The 12,334-nt window shown below is 53.1% G+C and overlaps 1 protein-coding gene across 2 annotated transcripts in view; it reads left to right on the top strand.

Annotated features, from left to right (window-relative positions):
- WSCD2 (WSC domain containing 2) overlaps window positions 1–12,334 on the top strand; it is a 52,137-nt gene that overhangs the window by 12,872 nt on the left and 26,931 nt on the right. For both annotated transcript variants that reach the window (XM_035017235.1, XM_035017234.1), the window contains exon 3: window positions 2,846–3,030. In XM_035017235.1, coding sequence (XP_034873126.1) covers window positions 2,846–3,030 — 185 coding nt within the window. The remainder of the gene's footprint in view (window positions 1–2,845; window positions 3,031–12,334) is intronic.

Genomic DNA, 12,334 nt, shown 5'->3' with positions numbered 1-12,334 from the left:
TGAACCAGAAAGTGGGAATGGAGTCCAGCAATCTATTTTACCAGAGTCCAGACTTGAGTCACGTAATCCACTTGAGTTCAGCAAATATTGATTGCTGCCCACGTGTGCGTCCAGATGCTGGAAATGCAGCCATGAGTCAGCCGCAGCCCTGCCCTCTGGGGGCTCCCCAGCCAGTTGGGAAGACGGAGGCAGGCACAGGCTGGGGCGGTAGAAAAGGAGCAGTTTACACGTGGTGGGTGTTTGCTCCGTGCCAGGCACTGTTCTCGGCACTTTGCAAATATTAACTCTTAGCCCCCCTTCCTCTCCCGCATGACCCCTATGAGGCAGATGAGGAAACCAGAGTACGGAGACTTCAAGCATGATAGGTGCTGGGCGGGCTGTGCTGTCTAGACTATGGGGGCCTTGCGAAGGCTGATGGAATGCAGGGCTCAGCAAGAGTTACAAAGGTGAGATCTAGAGCTGAGTTTTGAAGCATGAATAGGAGTTTTCTAGGGAGTCACGGTAGGATGGAAAGAACAGCATATTCAAAGACCAGACCTCCTGCAAGATCCTCAACACCCAGCATCCTCAGGTTGGCAGGGTGGGGATGCACAGGAAGTCCAACAGGGAGCTGTCAGGAGGGAGGGGAAGCTGCAGGCTGGCTGATGCCTGCTGATGCGGAGCCTTGAATGCCATCTGAAGCATCCGGATTGGCCATGGGCAAGGGGGAAACTGCTGGAGGGTGTTAATCAGAGGATTGGTGTACATTCATTCAACAAGTATTTGTTAAATACTTACCGTACACCAGGTGTTGAGAATGAAGAGGTAGGTTGGGGGAAGATGGGGGTGGTGGGAGCACATCATCTAGGACAGGGGTCCTCAGCCTGGAGTGAATATCCACATCACCTGGACTCTGGTAAAATAGATTGCTGGACTCCATTCCCACTTTCTGGTTCAGTAGGTTTGGGCGGGGGTGGGGGGTGAGGGGGCAGATGGCGGCAAGAATTTGCAAGAATTTGCATTTTTCCTGAGTTCCAAGACAGAGACCATACGGACTCTGCGGGGCCCAGGCCTGCGGGGCCCAGGCCCACGGCGGGGGCACCACTGCTCTGATTTTCACACAAAGCAGCACGTTAGAATCACAGGGCCAATTAAATTAGACCCTCCGGAAGTGGGAGCTGGGTGTGACATTTAAAAAATGTTCCCCAGGTGATCCTAATGGCTGTCCATGTTAAAGAACCACTGATAGGAGGGTTTGTAGACTGAGCCAAGCCATCTGGAAGCTTATCTGCAGGCAGTGGAAGCCTGGGGGTGGGGGCGGTTAGGGAGTAGAGAGGTGGGATCTGTTTTAATTCTGGAAAGATCCTTCTGGTGAAGGCCACCACAGGGACATCAGGATTAACAGTCTAAGGTCTTCCCAGGGACCACTGGTGACCCTAAGGATAGCGAGACCAACTCCATTTCCCTTCCTATATTAGTTATCCATCGCTGGGCCACAAATCATCCCCAAATTTAGCATCTTAAACCAACAAACATTTATCATCTCCCAAGTTTCTGAGTGCCAGAAACTACGATCGGGGAGTGGGGTTAGCCAGGTGATTCTGCCTCAGTGTCTCCATGAGTTTGCGGTCAAGAGAGGGCCGGGACTGCAGCTGTCTGAGGGCGTGGATGGGGCTGGAGAATCCCCCTCTCAGACGGCACTCACAGCTGGTGGCTGCGTCCTCCCACAGCAGCTGTCCCCCACCCTCCCCACTGTGAGCCATCCCAGGGAGGGGGCTGGGGGAAGCTACCACTTGCCCTGGCATTGTAACACCCACTGGAAGTGTTTCCCCCCACCTTGGAAAATGTTCCTTCTGTCAGTGGGTCCAGTTACACGAGAGGGGCTCAGGGCACCCCAGAACCAGGGCTTCAGAGAGACGGGATGTGTGAGACAGACAGACAGACAGAAGGCAGGCTGGCCCAGCCCCAGAATGCCGGTGGGGTTCAGGCACCAAGATGCCCATTTAGTTTAAGCTGCTCGTGCTGCACCTGCCCAGATGAGTGTGTGGAGCAGAGCATGGCACCTGCCACCCGGGTAGCGGAGGTGTGTGGAGGCACGTGTCTGCTGGGTCCGTCTGTCCGGCTGCCCACAGGCGTCCAGGGTGAAGATGCGAGCTGACTGCTCCCCTTGGGGCCGCCTTGCATGACCAGGGGCCTGCAGGCCAAGCCTTCCTGGTTCTGGAGAATGCCTCACAGGCGAGAGGGCTGAGCGGGGCTTGCCCAGACCCTCTCCCTCCGTCCCCACCCCCTGCAGCCAAAGCAGGCCATGCCTTTTCGTCTGTTTACAGAATGGGTGTCCACTGAGAGTCCTTTTTAGGAAATAGTCCGATGGCTATGGGGAAAAAAAAAGAAGTTGAAAACCTTGCAGTGCCTGGATTTTTTGTTTTGTTTTAGGGGAAGGAATTTTTTCCTTGGCTGGATATGTGACCCTGGTTTTGCCATCTTCCGAGGGGATACGAGATCCCTGCCTCCTCCCTTCATTCCAGCTCTTCTCAAGGAACATGGAGGCATCATTCCTAGGGGACGTTTCCTGGAAAAAAGGGGCTGGACTCTGGAGATATAATTAGCGCATGGCTCTAGACGGGAGGGGCAAGAGAGTGCTGGGATGGAGGGACCCCAGGCTCGGAGGGGCGTGTGTGTGTTTGAAGTGTATAAGGTGGGTGTAAGTAGGACACGTGTGGCCACGTGGGTACGTGTATGGGGAGGAAGGCAGGGGGTGGTCCTGGGGGTCCTGGGCCCCAGAGCCCTCCCATCCCCCCTGAGTCTCCTGGCCCCCCGGGGGTCTGCATGGGGGCAGCTACCCGGGCCTGACCGCAGCCTTCCCCAGGGGTTACCTGTATGCCGGGCTGGAGTTCGGAGCCGAGTGCTACTGCGGCCACAAGATCCAGGCGACAAACGTGAGCGAGGCCGAGTGTGACATGGGGTGCAAGGGCGAGCGCGGCAGCGTGTGCGGTGGCGCCAACCGCCTCTCCGTCTACCGGCTGCAGCTGGCCCAGGAGTCTGCGCGCAGGTGTACGTGAGTCGGCCCCGCCCCTCCCCGCGGCTCCTCCGCGGCCTGCTGCTCCCTGCCCTGCGCCTTCCGTGGCTCCCCAGCACCCCCATTGTCCTGCCCCAACTTCCGCCACAGCCCTTGCAGAGCTCTCTGCTCCATCTACTCCCAAGTGTTTCCACCTGTCCGTGTCCTCTCCCTCCCACACGGAGCAGCCTCCTGTGTCAGGGGCAGCCCTCCTTCTTGAGAACCCTGTCTTCCTCCGGGGCAAAGTGAGCTAGAGCCTGAGCTGTTGGCCTTCCTGATTTTCTGAAAGCATATTGTCTGTAACAGTGATGCGGACGAGGATGAGGACCATAATGAGGGCAAGAGCAGACACCTGGTCCTTTTTTAAATGTCTTATGCGGAGTAGCCCATCCTCACAGTGACCCTGTGAGTCGGCACTATTCTTCTCTGACTCCCGTTTTATAGACCAGGAAACCGAGGGTCAATGTCACATAAGCCGCAGAGGATTTAAACCAGCTCTGGAGCTTACGTCTTCAGTCCTCCCATAGAGAGAATTTCTTGCTTGTTGGTGCTTCAGTCTTGTTGGAAAAGCTCTCCAGTTTCCACACGGAGGGAGGGAGAAGGAGAGAGGGAGGTGAGCAGGAGAGTGTGGGCGCTGGCCCATCTTCTGCAGACATCGTCCCGTGTCCCCCCTCTGGCTGCTTCCTCACAGTTAATGTCTGTTTAGCAAGAATCCGCTGTGTGCCAGGCACTGTGCCAAGCCCACTGCAGGACCGAATTCGTATCCCTTCCCTGTAGCTTCTTCAGGCGGTTACCAGTGTTAATTCCCATTTTACAGTGGGGAAACGGAGGCTCACCGAGTTTAAGTGCCCAAGGTCACCCAGTTTATTTAAAGGTGACCCACAAACCTGTGAAAACTGCGAAGGGCCTGGACAAAAGACAGAGGGCTGGGTTTCTCCCAGTTACCTTTTTGATGCAGACCCGAGGCAGAGACAGGAACCCACAACCGCATCTCTGACCCTTGGGCCAGGGCTTCCCAAATTAGAATGTGCCTGTAAACCCTATGGAGATGTTGTTACCATGCAGATTCTGTTTCAGCTGGTCAGGGTGAGATTTTGCATTTCTGAGGAGCTCCCAGGTGATGCTAGGCTGCTGGGCCAGGGACTACACTTTGAATAATAAGGCCTCAGACCTCAGCAGAGCCGACACGCCCTGCCCAGAACGTTGGCCTGTCATCGCGGGCGGCTGTGCCAGTCTTCCGCGGGAGTGCCGTTGTTGATAAAAATCCGTTGGTTGGTTTGCCTGATAATGCGTTCCGTTTTCCAAATCCCGTGCTTTTAAAGCCCCTGCTCAAGCTTTGCTCTACAGGAGGGTCGAGCATGCTGCCCATTTGCAAAGGTGCTGATTGCTGCAAATGGGTGCGCCGCCTACCACCCCAGAGTCGCCTCGGTTCACCCGGGGCTGAAGTCCTGTCTGGCAGCGGGCACAGGTGGTGTGTGAAATCCAGGCTGGAGAATGTCCACACAGCGAGTCTCTGGTTTGGCCGTTAGTGTAATGAGATTTTAATTTGATGGCAGATTTACCATCCTCACACAGATCCCTTTATGCCAATATTTATGTTCTTTTGATGGTGACTCTGACTATCCGAAGAGATGGTCTTAGAGTCATGGCTATTTAGTGAGAAAGCTGTTGCCACTACATCCTAGTGGATGAGGATGAGCTGGAGCACAAGAAATTAGGCCATGTAGGTCATTAGCCAGATAGCAGCCAGACCTCCTATTGGTTAGTGTTCAGATTGGCTGGATAATCTGGACATGTTCTGCCCCCCAACCCCTGACTCTGTCTCTCTCTCTCTCTCTCACATACACACACACAAACTACTGTGATCATCTGATACGAGTAACACTGTCATAGGCCATCGAAGATTTTTCAATCAGCTGAAATATACAAGCCTCAGCACAGAAAGACACTAGATTCTGTATAATAGGGTGGGTCTTGCCCTTGTAGCAGTGGGAGGGCTGGTGGTTGCTGAAGACAGCCCCGGAGGCTGGAAGGGATGCTGCTGCACCCCTCAGCTTACGCACATCTGCAGCAGCAAAATTACCTGCGATGGTGTTTTGTTCCATCTGAGAAAGGAGTCTTCTGCATTGATGTCCAAGAGGGGAACATTAATCATGTCTACTGAGGGTGGCGTCCTGGATTCTCTAAGTCCACCACATTGTCCTGAATCACCACTCTACAAAATTTGAAGCTTGGGCACCTTCAGCTGGAGCCTCCAGAAGAAAACTGAAGCCTTATTAAACCTCAAGGCTGGAGACAAGAATGGAAGTGGCTTGGATAAGGGGATGGATGGTTGATGATGTGTCAGATTGAGATTCCTGGTGGGCTCCCGGTTGGCAACATGGTATCTGGAGAGAGCCTGAGGACCATTCATTGAACCAAAATGCTTGAGAAGCAATCTCGTGGATTAGGCATGGGGAGGATGAGTGGAGAATAAAGCACAGTCCCTGCCTTCGGGAGCTCACCGTGCAGTGGAGATACAGACCCAACACCACTGGGGGTATGTGTTCGGGGATTGCAAGGGCTCTGTCTGCAGGAGGCAAGGGAGCAACATTTGAGCTGAATCTCGTTCTAAGGAGATTTCCAGATAAAAGGGAGAGCCCTATATTCCAACCATGAGCAAATAGTGCAGGGTCAGCAGAGGTCTTATGTTGAGTACCCTGTTGGAAGCACCTTCCTTGCTGATGTCCCCTTTTACAGCTTTAGAGACTGAAGCCCAGAGAGCATAAGTGGCTGAGTTGAACAGCCATGGAGGGAGGCTTCACAGAAGAGAGCTGTTTGATTAGGGCCTTGAAAGACACATAGGATTTTGCCTGGTGTAGGAGAGGAGGATATCCAGACTCAAGTTGCGAAGGGGTTGGTAGAGAAATCTAGGAAGAGGGAATGAGTGTGTGAAAGTTTAAAGGTGACTTCAGGAAATGATGAACAAGCATGATTTTTCTAAGCCCACAGTGCTTCCTAGGGACTGAGCATGGGCTGGAAGCCAGCCCTCTGACTCCTAGTTTGGGCGCTGTAGACACCTTGACCTCTTGTATTGGATTCTGGACCTCATCTCCTCTCTTCTGGGAGAACTCCTTGGATCTAGCTTACCTCCTACTTTCCCTGACCTCTGATCTCTCCTTCTGCCCCGTTCGCTGACTCCAAGCGAAACAGAATCACCAGTGTCTTTGTTCTGATGCAGTGGCACCTTGGGCTTCCCATTTCTGGATCTGATTTATACACAAATCAGCAAGGGAGGCCTTCCAAGTTACTGGCACACAACACTAGGCAGGGAAATGAGCAAACGCACCAGGAAACAGGTATGGTAGAAACCAGACTCCCATTTGTATAGTCATTAGTTGGTATTAACGCTGTGTCCTAATTGTGTTTCCCTGAGCAGTGGCACAGAATTCTTAATGATTGGAGAGATTTAAAGGAGGCTTATTATCTCCAAGCACCACTCTGGTAGGGCATACGCCTTGCATAGGGAGGCAGCCTGCATGTTTCTGAGGTGATGGAATGCTCCTATAGTAGCAAGAGCATTAAAAGGTTGGCAGAGCAAATGTCTGCAGGCACCCTGCTATTCTTCCTTGACACAGACTCTCAGGCACATGGACTCTTTGCTCTTGTTACAAAAGAAGCGAGAAATGGACTTCCTTCTTGGTTGGATTACATTTTTCACAGAAGTTTGCTAAATGTGTCAGCAAGTGTAGCTCTCCTCCCAGGGGCAGAGACCTGCCAGTGATTTGAGAACATTATAGCTTTATAGGATGTTGCAAGAATTGCCATTTGCCTGGAAGATTCTTGCAAGATTTGTGTTACAAGGTTTCTTAGAACTACATTGAACCTGTTATATACATATTGTGCCCATTGGGTGGCTGTCCGTGGTGCTGACCGTCCTTTAGTGTTACCTAAAACCCCCAGGACTGCAGACAGACTAGCTTCTCCCAAGACTCAGCACATTTTCCTCTTGTTTTTTTGTTTTCTATCTTGGGGGAAGTATTATGAAGTATTATTATGGTGGAAGTATTACATGATCACAGAAAAAAAAAATAGACCCTTGACTTAGGGCTCACAATTTACATAGTGTATTTTGTGTACTGTGAGTTTTGGCAGTTTGTTGTCTTTGAAAGTTCGAAGGGGAGTTTTGTGTCATGCTTGTGTTATGCTCATTGACAACTCCATTCCAGCCACTTCTGCCAAGGGGAGCCGCAGATGATCGTGTAAAATCACACTGGCTCGAGGGACGATCCCTTGCTCCTCCTTTGCCAGTTCTGGAGGTCTCTCCTTCCCCTTGATATGTGCCCAGAACCCCTGAATTTTATAATGTATATGGGTCTTCAGGAGTTCTGCTCTGTAGGGTCAAGGAGGTGATAGGTAGAAAAATTTCCTTCTGCGTCACAATGGGGAAGAATTGGTTTGCTCTTATCCCCTCAGTGAAGTCCACAAAGGCTGATAGGGACATTGTAGGTCTTGAACTCAGGCAGACATGGTTTCTATCCCAGCTTTCTCACTTACTTGCCATGTTGCCTTTGGCCAGGCTGCTGACTCTCTGAGCCTCAAGAGCCCCATCAGTAAAATGGGGACAGTTCCAACCTTTAAAGATGGCTGTGACCACCGAGTGAGGTAAAGTCGAGGAAGCATCTAGCACAGTGTTATTGAGCAGTTGTGATATGCCCCTTTCTTCCTGAAATGAAAACTCCTCAATGCACTCCAAGCAGCACCCAATTCACGTTCTCTGAATTTGCAACAGCCTGCAGGAGCCTTTGGTGATGCCTAAAAATAGCTGGTTTGAATTCTCGGACAGTTAGGCTCTCTGTGTAATTCAATCTCTCTGATTATAGGTAGCTGTTAACAGCTCCCAGCTCACTGCCTTTCCTCCTCGATGGCATCTTTAATGCAGTAGAGCCTGGCCTAATTACCCAGGGGGTGGTGGCCTCTTTCAAACCAAGGGGAACTCTTCCACACCTGCCTTTAAGCTGACGCCTGGTGACATTTACCTCATTTTTGTGAAGCCCCAGAACAAAGAGATGATAGGACTTCAGAGACACTTGCAGCTGGTTCCGGGCTGTTCTTCATCTGCCCCCAGCAAAGAGAGTCGCCAAACAGTTGCTCTGCTCACCTCTTGCTAGTAAAAGCCTCAAGCTGCTGAGGTCACGCACCATCCCAGTTGGCCCGGCAATGAAGAGCTGACATTATGAGAATGTGGGGCATGAGCTTTTGTGCTGCCTAGACCCCTGCTGTGGGGCTTGAGAGGGTTTCTGGGAAATTCAGGGGGCTGCTGTGGGGTCTCTGGAGCCCCCAGCCTTGTGAGAATGGGGCAGGCCTACTGTTGAATGGCAGAGGGGTGGGAAACCAAGAGGAGATGTCAAGCAGGATGGGGCTCATATCCCAATTCCTGCTAGCTGTGTGACCTGGAAAAGCAACTGAATTCTCGTTACATCTCAGATTAATAATCTGCAAAACAGATTAATAGTCTGGCCGACCTCATAGATACTGTACACGTAACCCACACCACTAGTGACACAGAGCAAACAGCTGATGTTCTGTTGGTCTTTAGTGTCGGTCATGAGGGAGACAGTACCCAGGGTCACTGCCCTTGTCCAGAGAGGCTGGGTATCGCACTACTCCTGAAGCACGATTCTCACAGACTGCAGGCTGGGAAGAGCAACGGCCCTGAACTCCATGTGGAATTTCCCTTATGGATTAAAAATGTTCCAAGATCCGAAGACATTTTAAGTTGGGTTCCCCCAGAGGCAAGGATGTGACCCTTGGTTTGCTTGGGAAGCCAGCCCAGGATGTACCTGTAGAGGGACGAAGAGGTGAGACAAGGAAGGGAGGGAGCCCTTACAAGGTCTTTTACAAAGCAGGTCACCACTGAGGACAGCTGAAGCTTAATCCCACTGCGGGGCTCTGGGAGACGGTGGTGAATGTGTTTCAGAGCTGTCCCTCCAGAGGGGCAGGAAGCTGCCTTGTTTACTGTCCCACACTCCCCCATCATTGGCTGAGGGTGGCTCCTGGGGAGATGAACTCCCTGGCAGGTCCAGCCCGTTCCTCCCTGGCCCTAAGACTGAGCCATGGGTGTTTATTGTTGGTCATTGTCCATCTGTATCAGGATAGGGAGTGCCAGGGGCTCATTAATGGGGCACCGACGGAGCTACCACATAGGATCCAGACACCCTTCACACATCACAGACGAGCGAAGGAGAAAGCAGCTGGGAGGCCTGGTTAGGTCTCAGGCACCGTAGATACCATACATGGACTTCCACCGTCATTATGTGGCACAGATATGATCCCCATTTATCTCCTCAGGAAACCAAGGCTCGGGAGGTGAAGACTCCTGCCCAAGGACACACCGCTTAGTCAATATCTGGCCCAGGTCTGTCTGAAATTAAAACCAGTTCCCTTTCTGCTGGGCACCAGGGCTTTTTGCAAACAGGAAGGCATCCCCCCACTGCTGTGGCAATGCAAAATCCTTTCTATCACAGAAGAGTGTTAGGAAGGTCAATGGACCTGGGCTGGCCACTTCTGCTTCATTCAGACGTAAGTAGTGAGAGGGCCTCTCACCACTGATGGGGAGAACCAGGTGGTCCATTTTATAGATGGAGGAAATGAGGGTAGAGGGAGAGTTAAAGGTCTTGGCCATCATGGGTTTTCTCCATGTTCAATCACCAAACCATGATGGAGAGCAAGCTGCAGAGAGAAGTGGCTTCCAAGGCCTGCTTCCCAGATCCCTGGGAGCCCCGCCTTTCTGCCAGACATCATGAAGCCCCCCAGGGACCATATGGGTTTGACATGGGCAGGACTGTAAGAACACCTCACATCCAACAGGTCAGCTGCTCCTGGAACCGCCTTCCCACACCTGGTCCCCTCCTCCCCCCACCCCTAGCACCCACCTTGCCCAAAGAGAGACTCACAGCAGTGCCTCCTGATCCCACTCCAGCTCCTGTCCTCTAAAAACCTCACCTTATTTGCTATTCAGAGCATTCAGCTCAGCTCTCCTCTGTAAGCTGGGAGGGTCAGGGGCTCATTAGCAGATGCTTAAATGTCAAAGGGAGACCACCACCTCAGTAGAGCTGGGCTGGCAGAGTCTTCCTTCCCCTTCCACCAGGGAAAAGATTCAACTTCTCCACCTGCTTTTCCATTTAAGTCTCAGGGCGGGCGGCAAGGAGATATGTCCATAGACCTTCACCTGCCCTTTCCACTCTACTTCTGGCTCACCAGGCTCCTGCATCTCTGTCTCTGTGTCATCACCCAGTATCCATGCCTCCATTTTAGAGATGAGAAGGTCGAGGCTCCAAAAGGAGGGGAAACTTACCCAACATCGAGGAAGGGCAGAGCTGCCTGTGTGACAGGTCAGGACTCCAAGAAGAGAAGCAAAGTGGGTGGCAGAGTTCGTGTCTGCTGACCGCTGGGTTTCTGCTCCTTGGCCAGGCAGCTCGTCCCGAGCCTGTCGGTTGCAGGGAAGTACTGTGGCTTTCGAGTGTGGGGCCAGACTGGACAGCCTCTTCCAGAGCCCCTAGGTCAGGGCCGAGCCCCTCGAGGCCCCCTGCAGATGCATGCTGATGTGGCCCTGTCAGCAGGTGGAGCCCCAGACATGGGCATCGGCCTGGGGGTGATGAAGGGCAGAGCATTCGGCCAGGGGGGTCGAGATGCATGTGTGGGCTCACAGGACCCTGAGTGATGCCCTGGTGACCTCAGTTACTCAAGGTCATGTCTGCAAGAGGATGCAGGGGTGACTCCTAGCAGGGGTGACCCCAGAGAGCACTGTGGGTGGACGCCAGCTCTCACATGCCCACGGGCAGACAAATGCTGCTGTCCGGAGACCCGTATGTCAGGTCCCGTGATACACAGGACCCAGACAGACACCAGTATTGTCCAGCTGTGAGCTCCAGGGGGGAGGGTCCCCATGCTCTCAGCATCCTGGGGAGAGACTCTGCCCAGGCTGGGCTCACTAGAGGGACCTGCCCCCTCCTGTTCCTCTCTCTTGCATGGTGCACTGGGGAAACAGACATATCTGCTGGAACCTAGGTGCTGGCTGTTCAGGGGATTTTAGAGAAATGCCCAATTCCTGGTGGCACTGGGCCTGTCTGGTGGGAGGGTGGCTGAGGCTCAGCCTGGCTCTCTGCTAGGAGACAGGGAGCCCTCCCCTCAGCTACACGGTTGCCAGGCAACCCAGAGAGATCCCCTAGGGTACGTCTCCACCCTGTGGTGGAGGTCCCACCCCCAGCCGCAGTCATGTAGAGATGCCCACATAGACAGACCCCCATGGCCAGGTTCGCGGTCTCGGTGCTCAGCGTCCGCACGCCCACACAGGTCGCTCTGTACTCACTTGGCCGCAGTCATGCACACGCTGCCTCCCTGTCACACACTCTGTGCACACTTGTCCCACCTCCCAGACACACCTTCACTACAGCCAGGCCCACAGCTAACCTCATGGCCGGGCTCTCTTGCCTCACTGATGCACAGACAGATGCTGTCACCCCACAGGGGCCCTGACACCCTTGACCCCTTCTAACACAACTCCGACCTCTCCCCGCCTGGTCTTAAGGGAGCAGTAGGGGCATTCAGGAAGGAAGCACCTAGAGGGGAAGAGGCGGTGGGTTCCAGAGCTTTACAGTGTCCCAGGCCTGTCCCAGTCCCGGAGGGGACTCCATGAGCCTCAACCCTGGAATGATTTCCCGTAGCAACCCTCCCGGCCTCAACCATGACCCAGGGGCCTATCAGACGGTCTCCTGAATGGAATCCCAGTGGGGAAGAGGAACGTTAACAATTTGAATATGGTTTTGCAGACTCAGGGTCAAGAGCTGGGCGGTTTTGTTTTTTTATCTTTTGGTACTTAAAATTTGACTCCAGTGTCCACATAACCCAGAGTGACAGCCTTGACTTTGTGGAATGAGTGTGAAGGGCAGGAGAGGCAGAATAAGCATCACAGTGTTTTGCAAAGGCTAATACGAGGCCCGGGGGTGGCTTCTTAAAGAGGGACAGCCTGGAGAGTGTGAGGCCGTGGAGCTCAGACATTCCTGGGTTCGGAATCCAGAAGCCACTCCTTGTCGGCTGTGTGGCCTTGGGCAAGTCACTCTCCCCCTCTGAGCCTCAGTTCCCCCTTCTGTGTAATGGGAAGAATGAGACCTTCCTTGCAGGGGACAGATGTTTCCCCAGTGGCTGGCGCCCAGAGAGCAGCCGATAATACCATCCAGAGCAGAGCAGGTGTCTCATTTCAGTTCCAAAATCAGCCCTGCGTCTTCTATGCTGGCTGATTTGTGTCAAGTGGTTTCAGCC

The sequence above is a fragment of the Mirounga leonina genome, unplaced genomic scaffold, assembly GCF_011800145.1.
Source record: "Mirounga leonina isolate KUSES-001 unplaced genomic scaffold, KU_Mleo_1.0 Mir_171, whole genome shotgun sequence".
Lineage (NCBI taxonomy): Eukaryota > Metazoa > Chordata > Mammalia > Carnivora > Phocidae > Mirounga > Mirounga leonina.
Note: the sequence above shows the minus strand (reverse complement) of the source record. Positions and strands in the feature narration are given on the sequence as shown.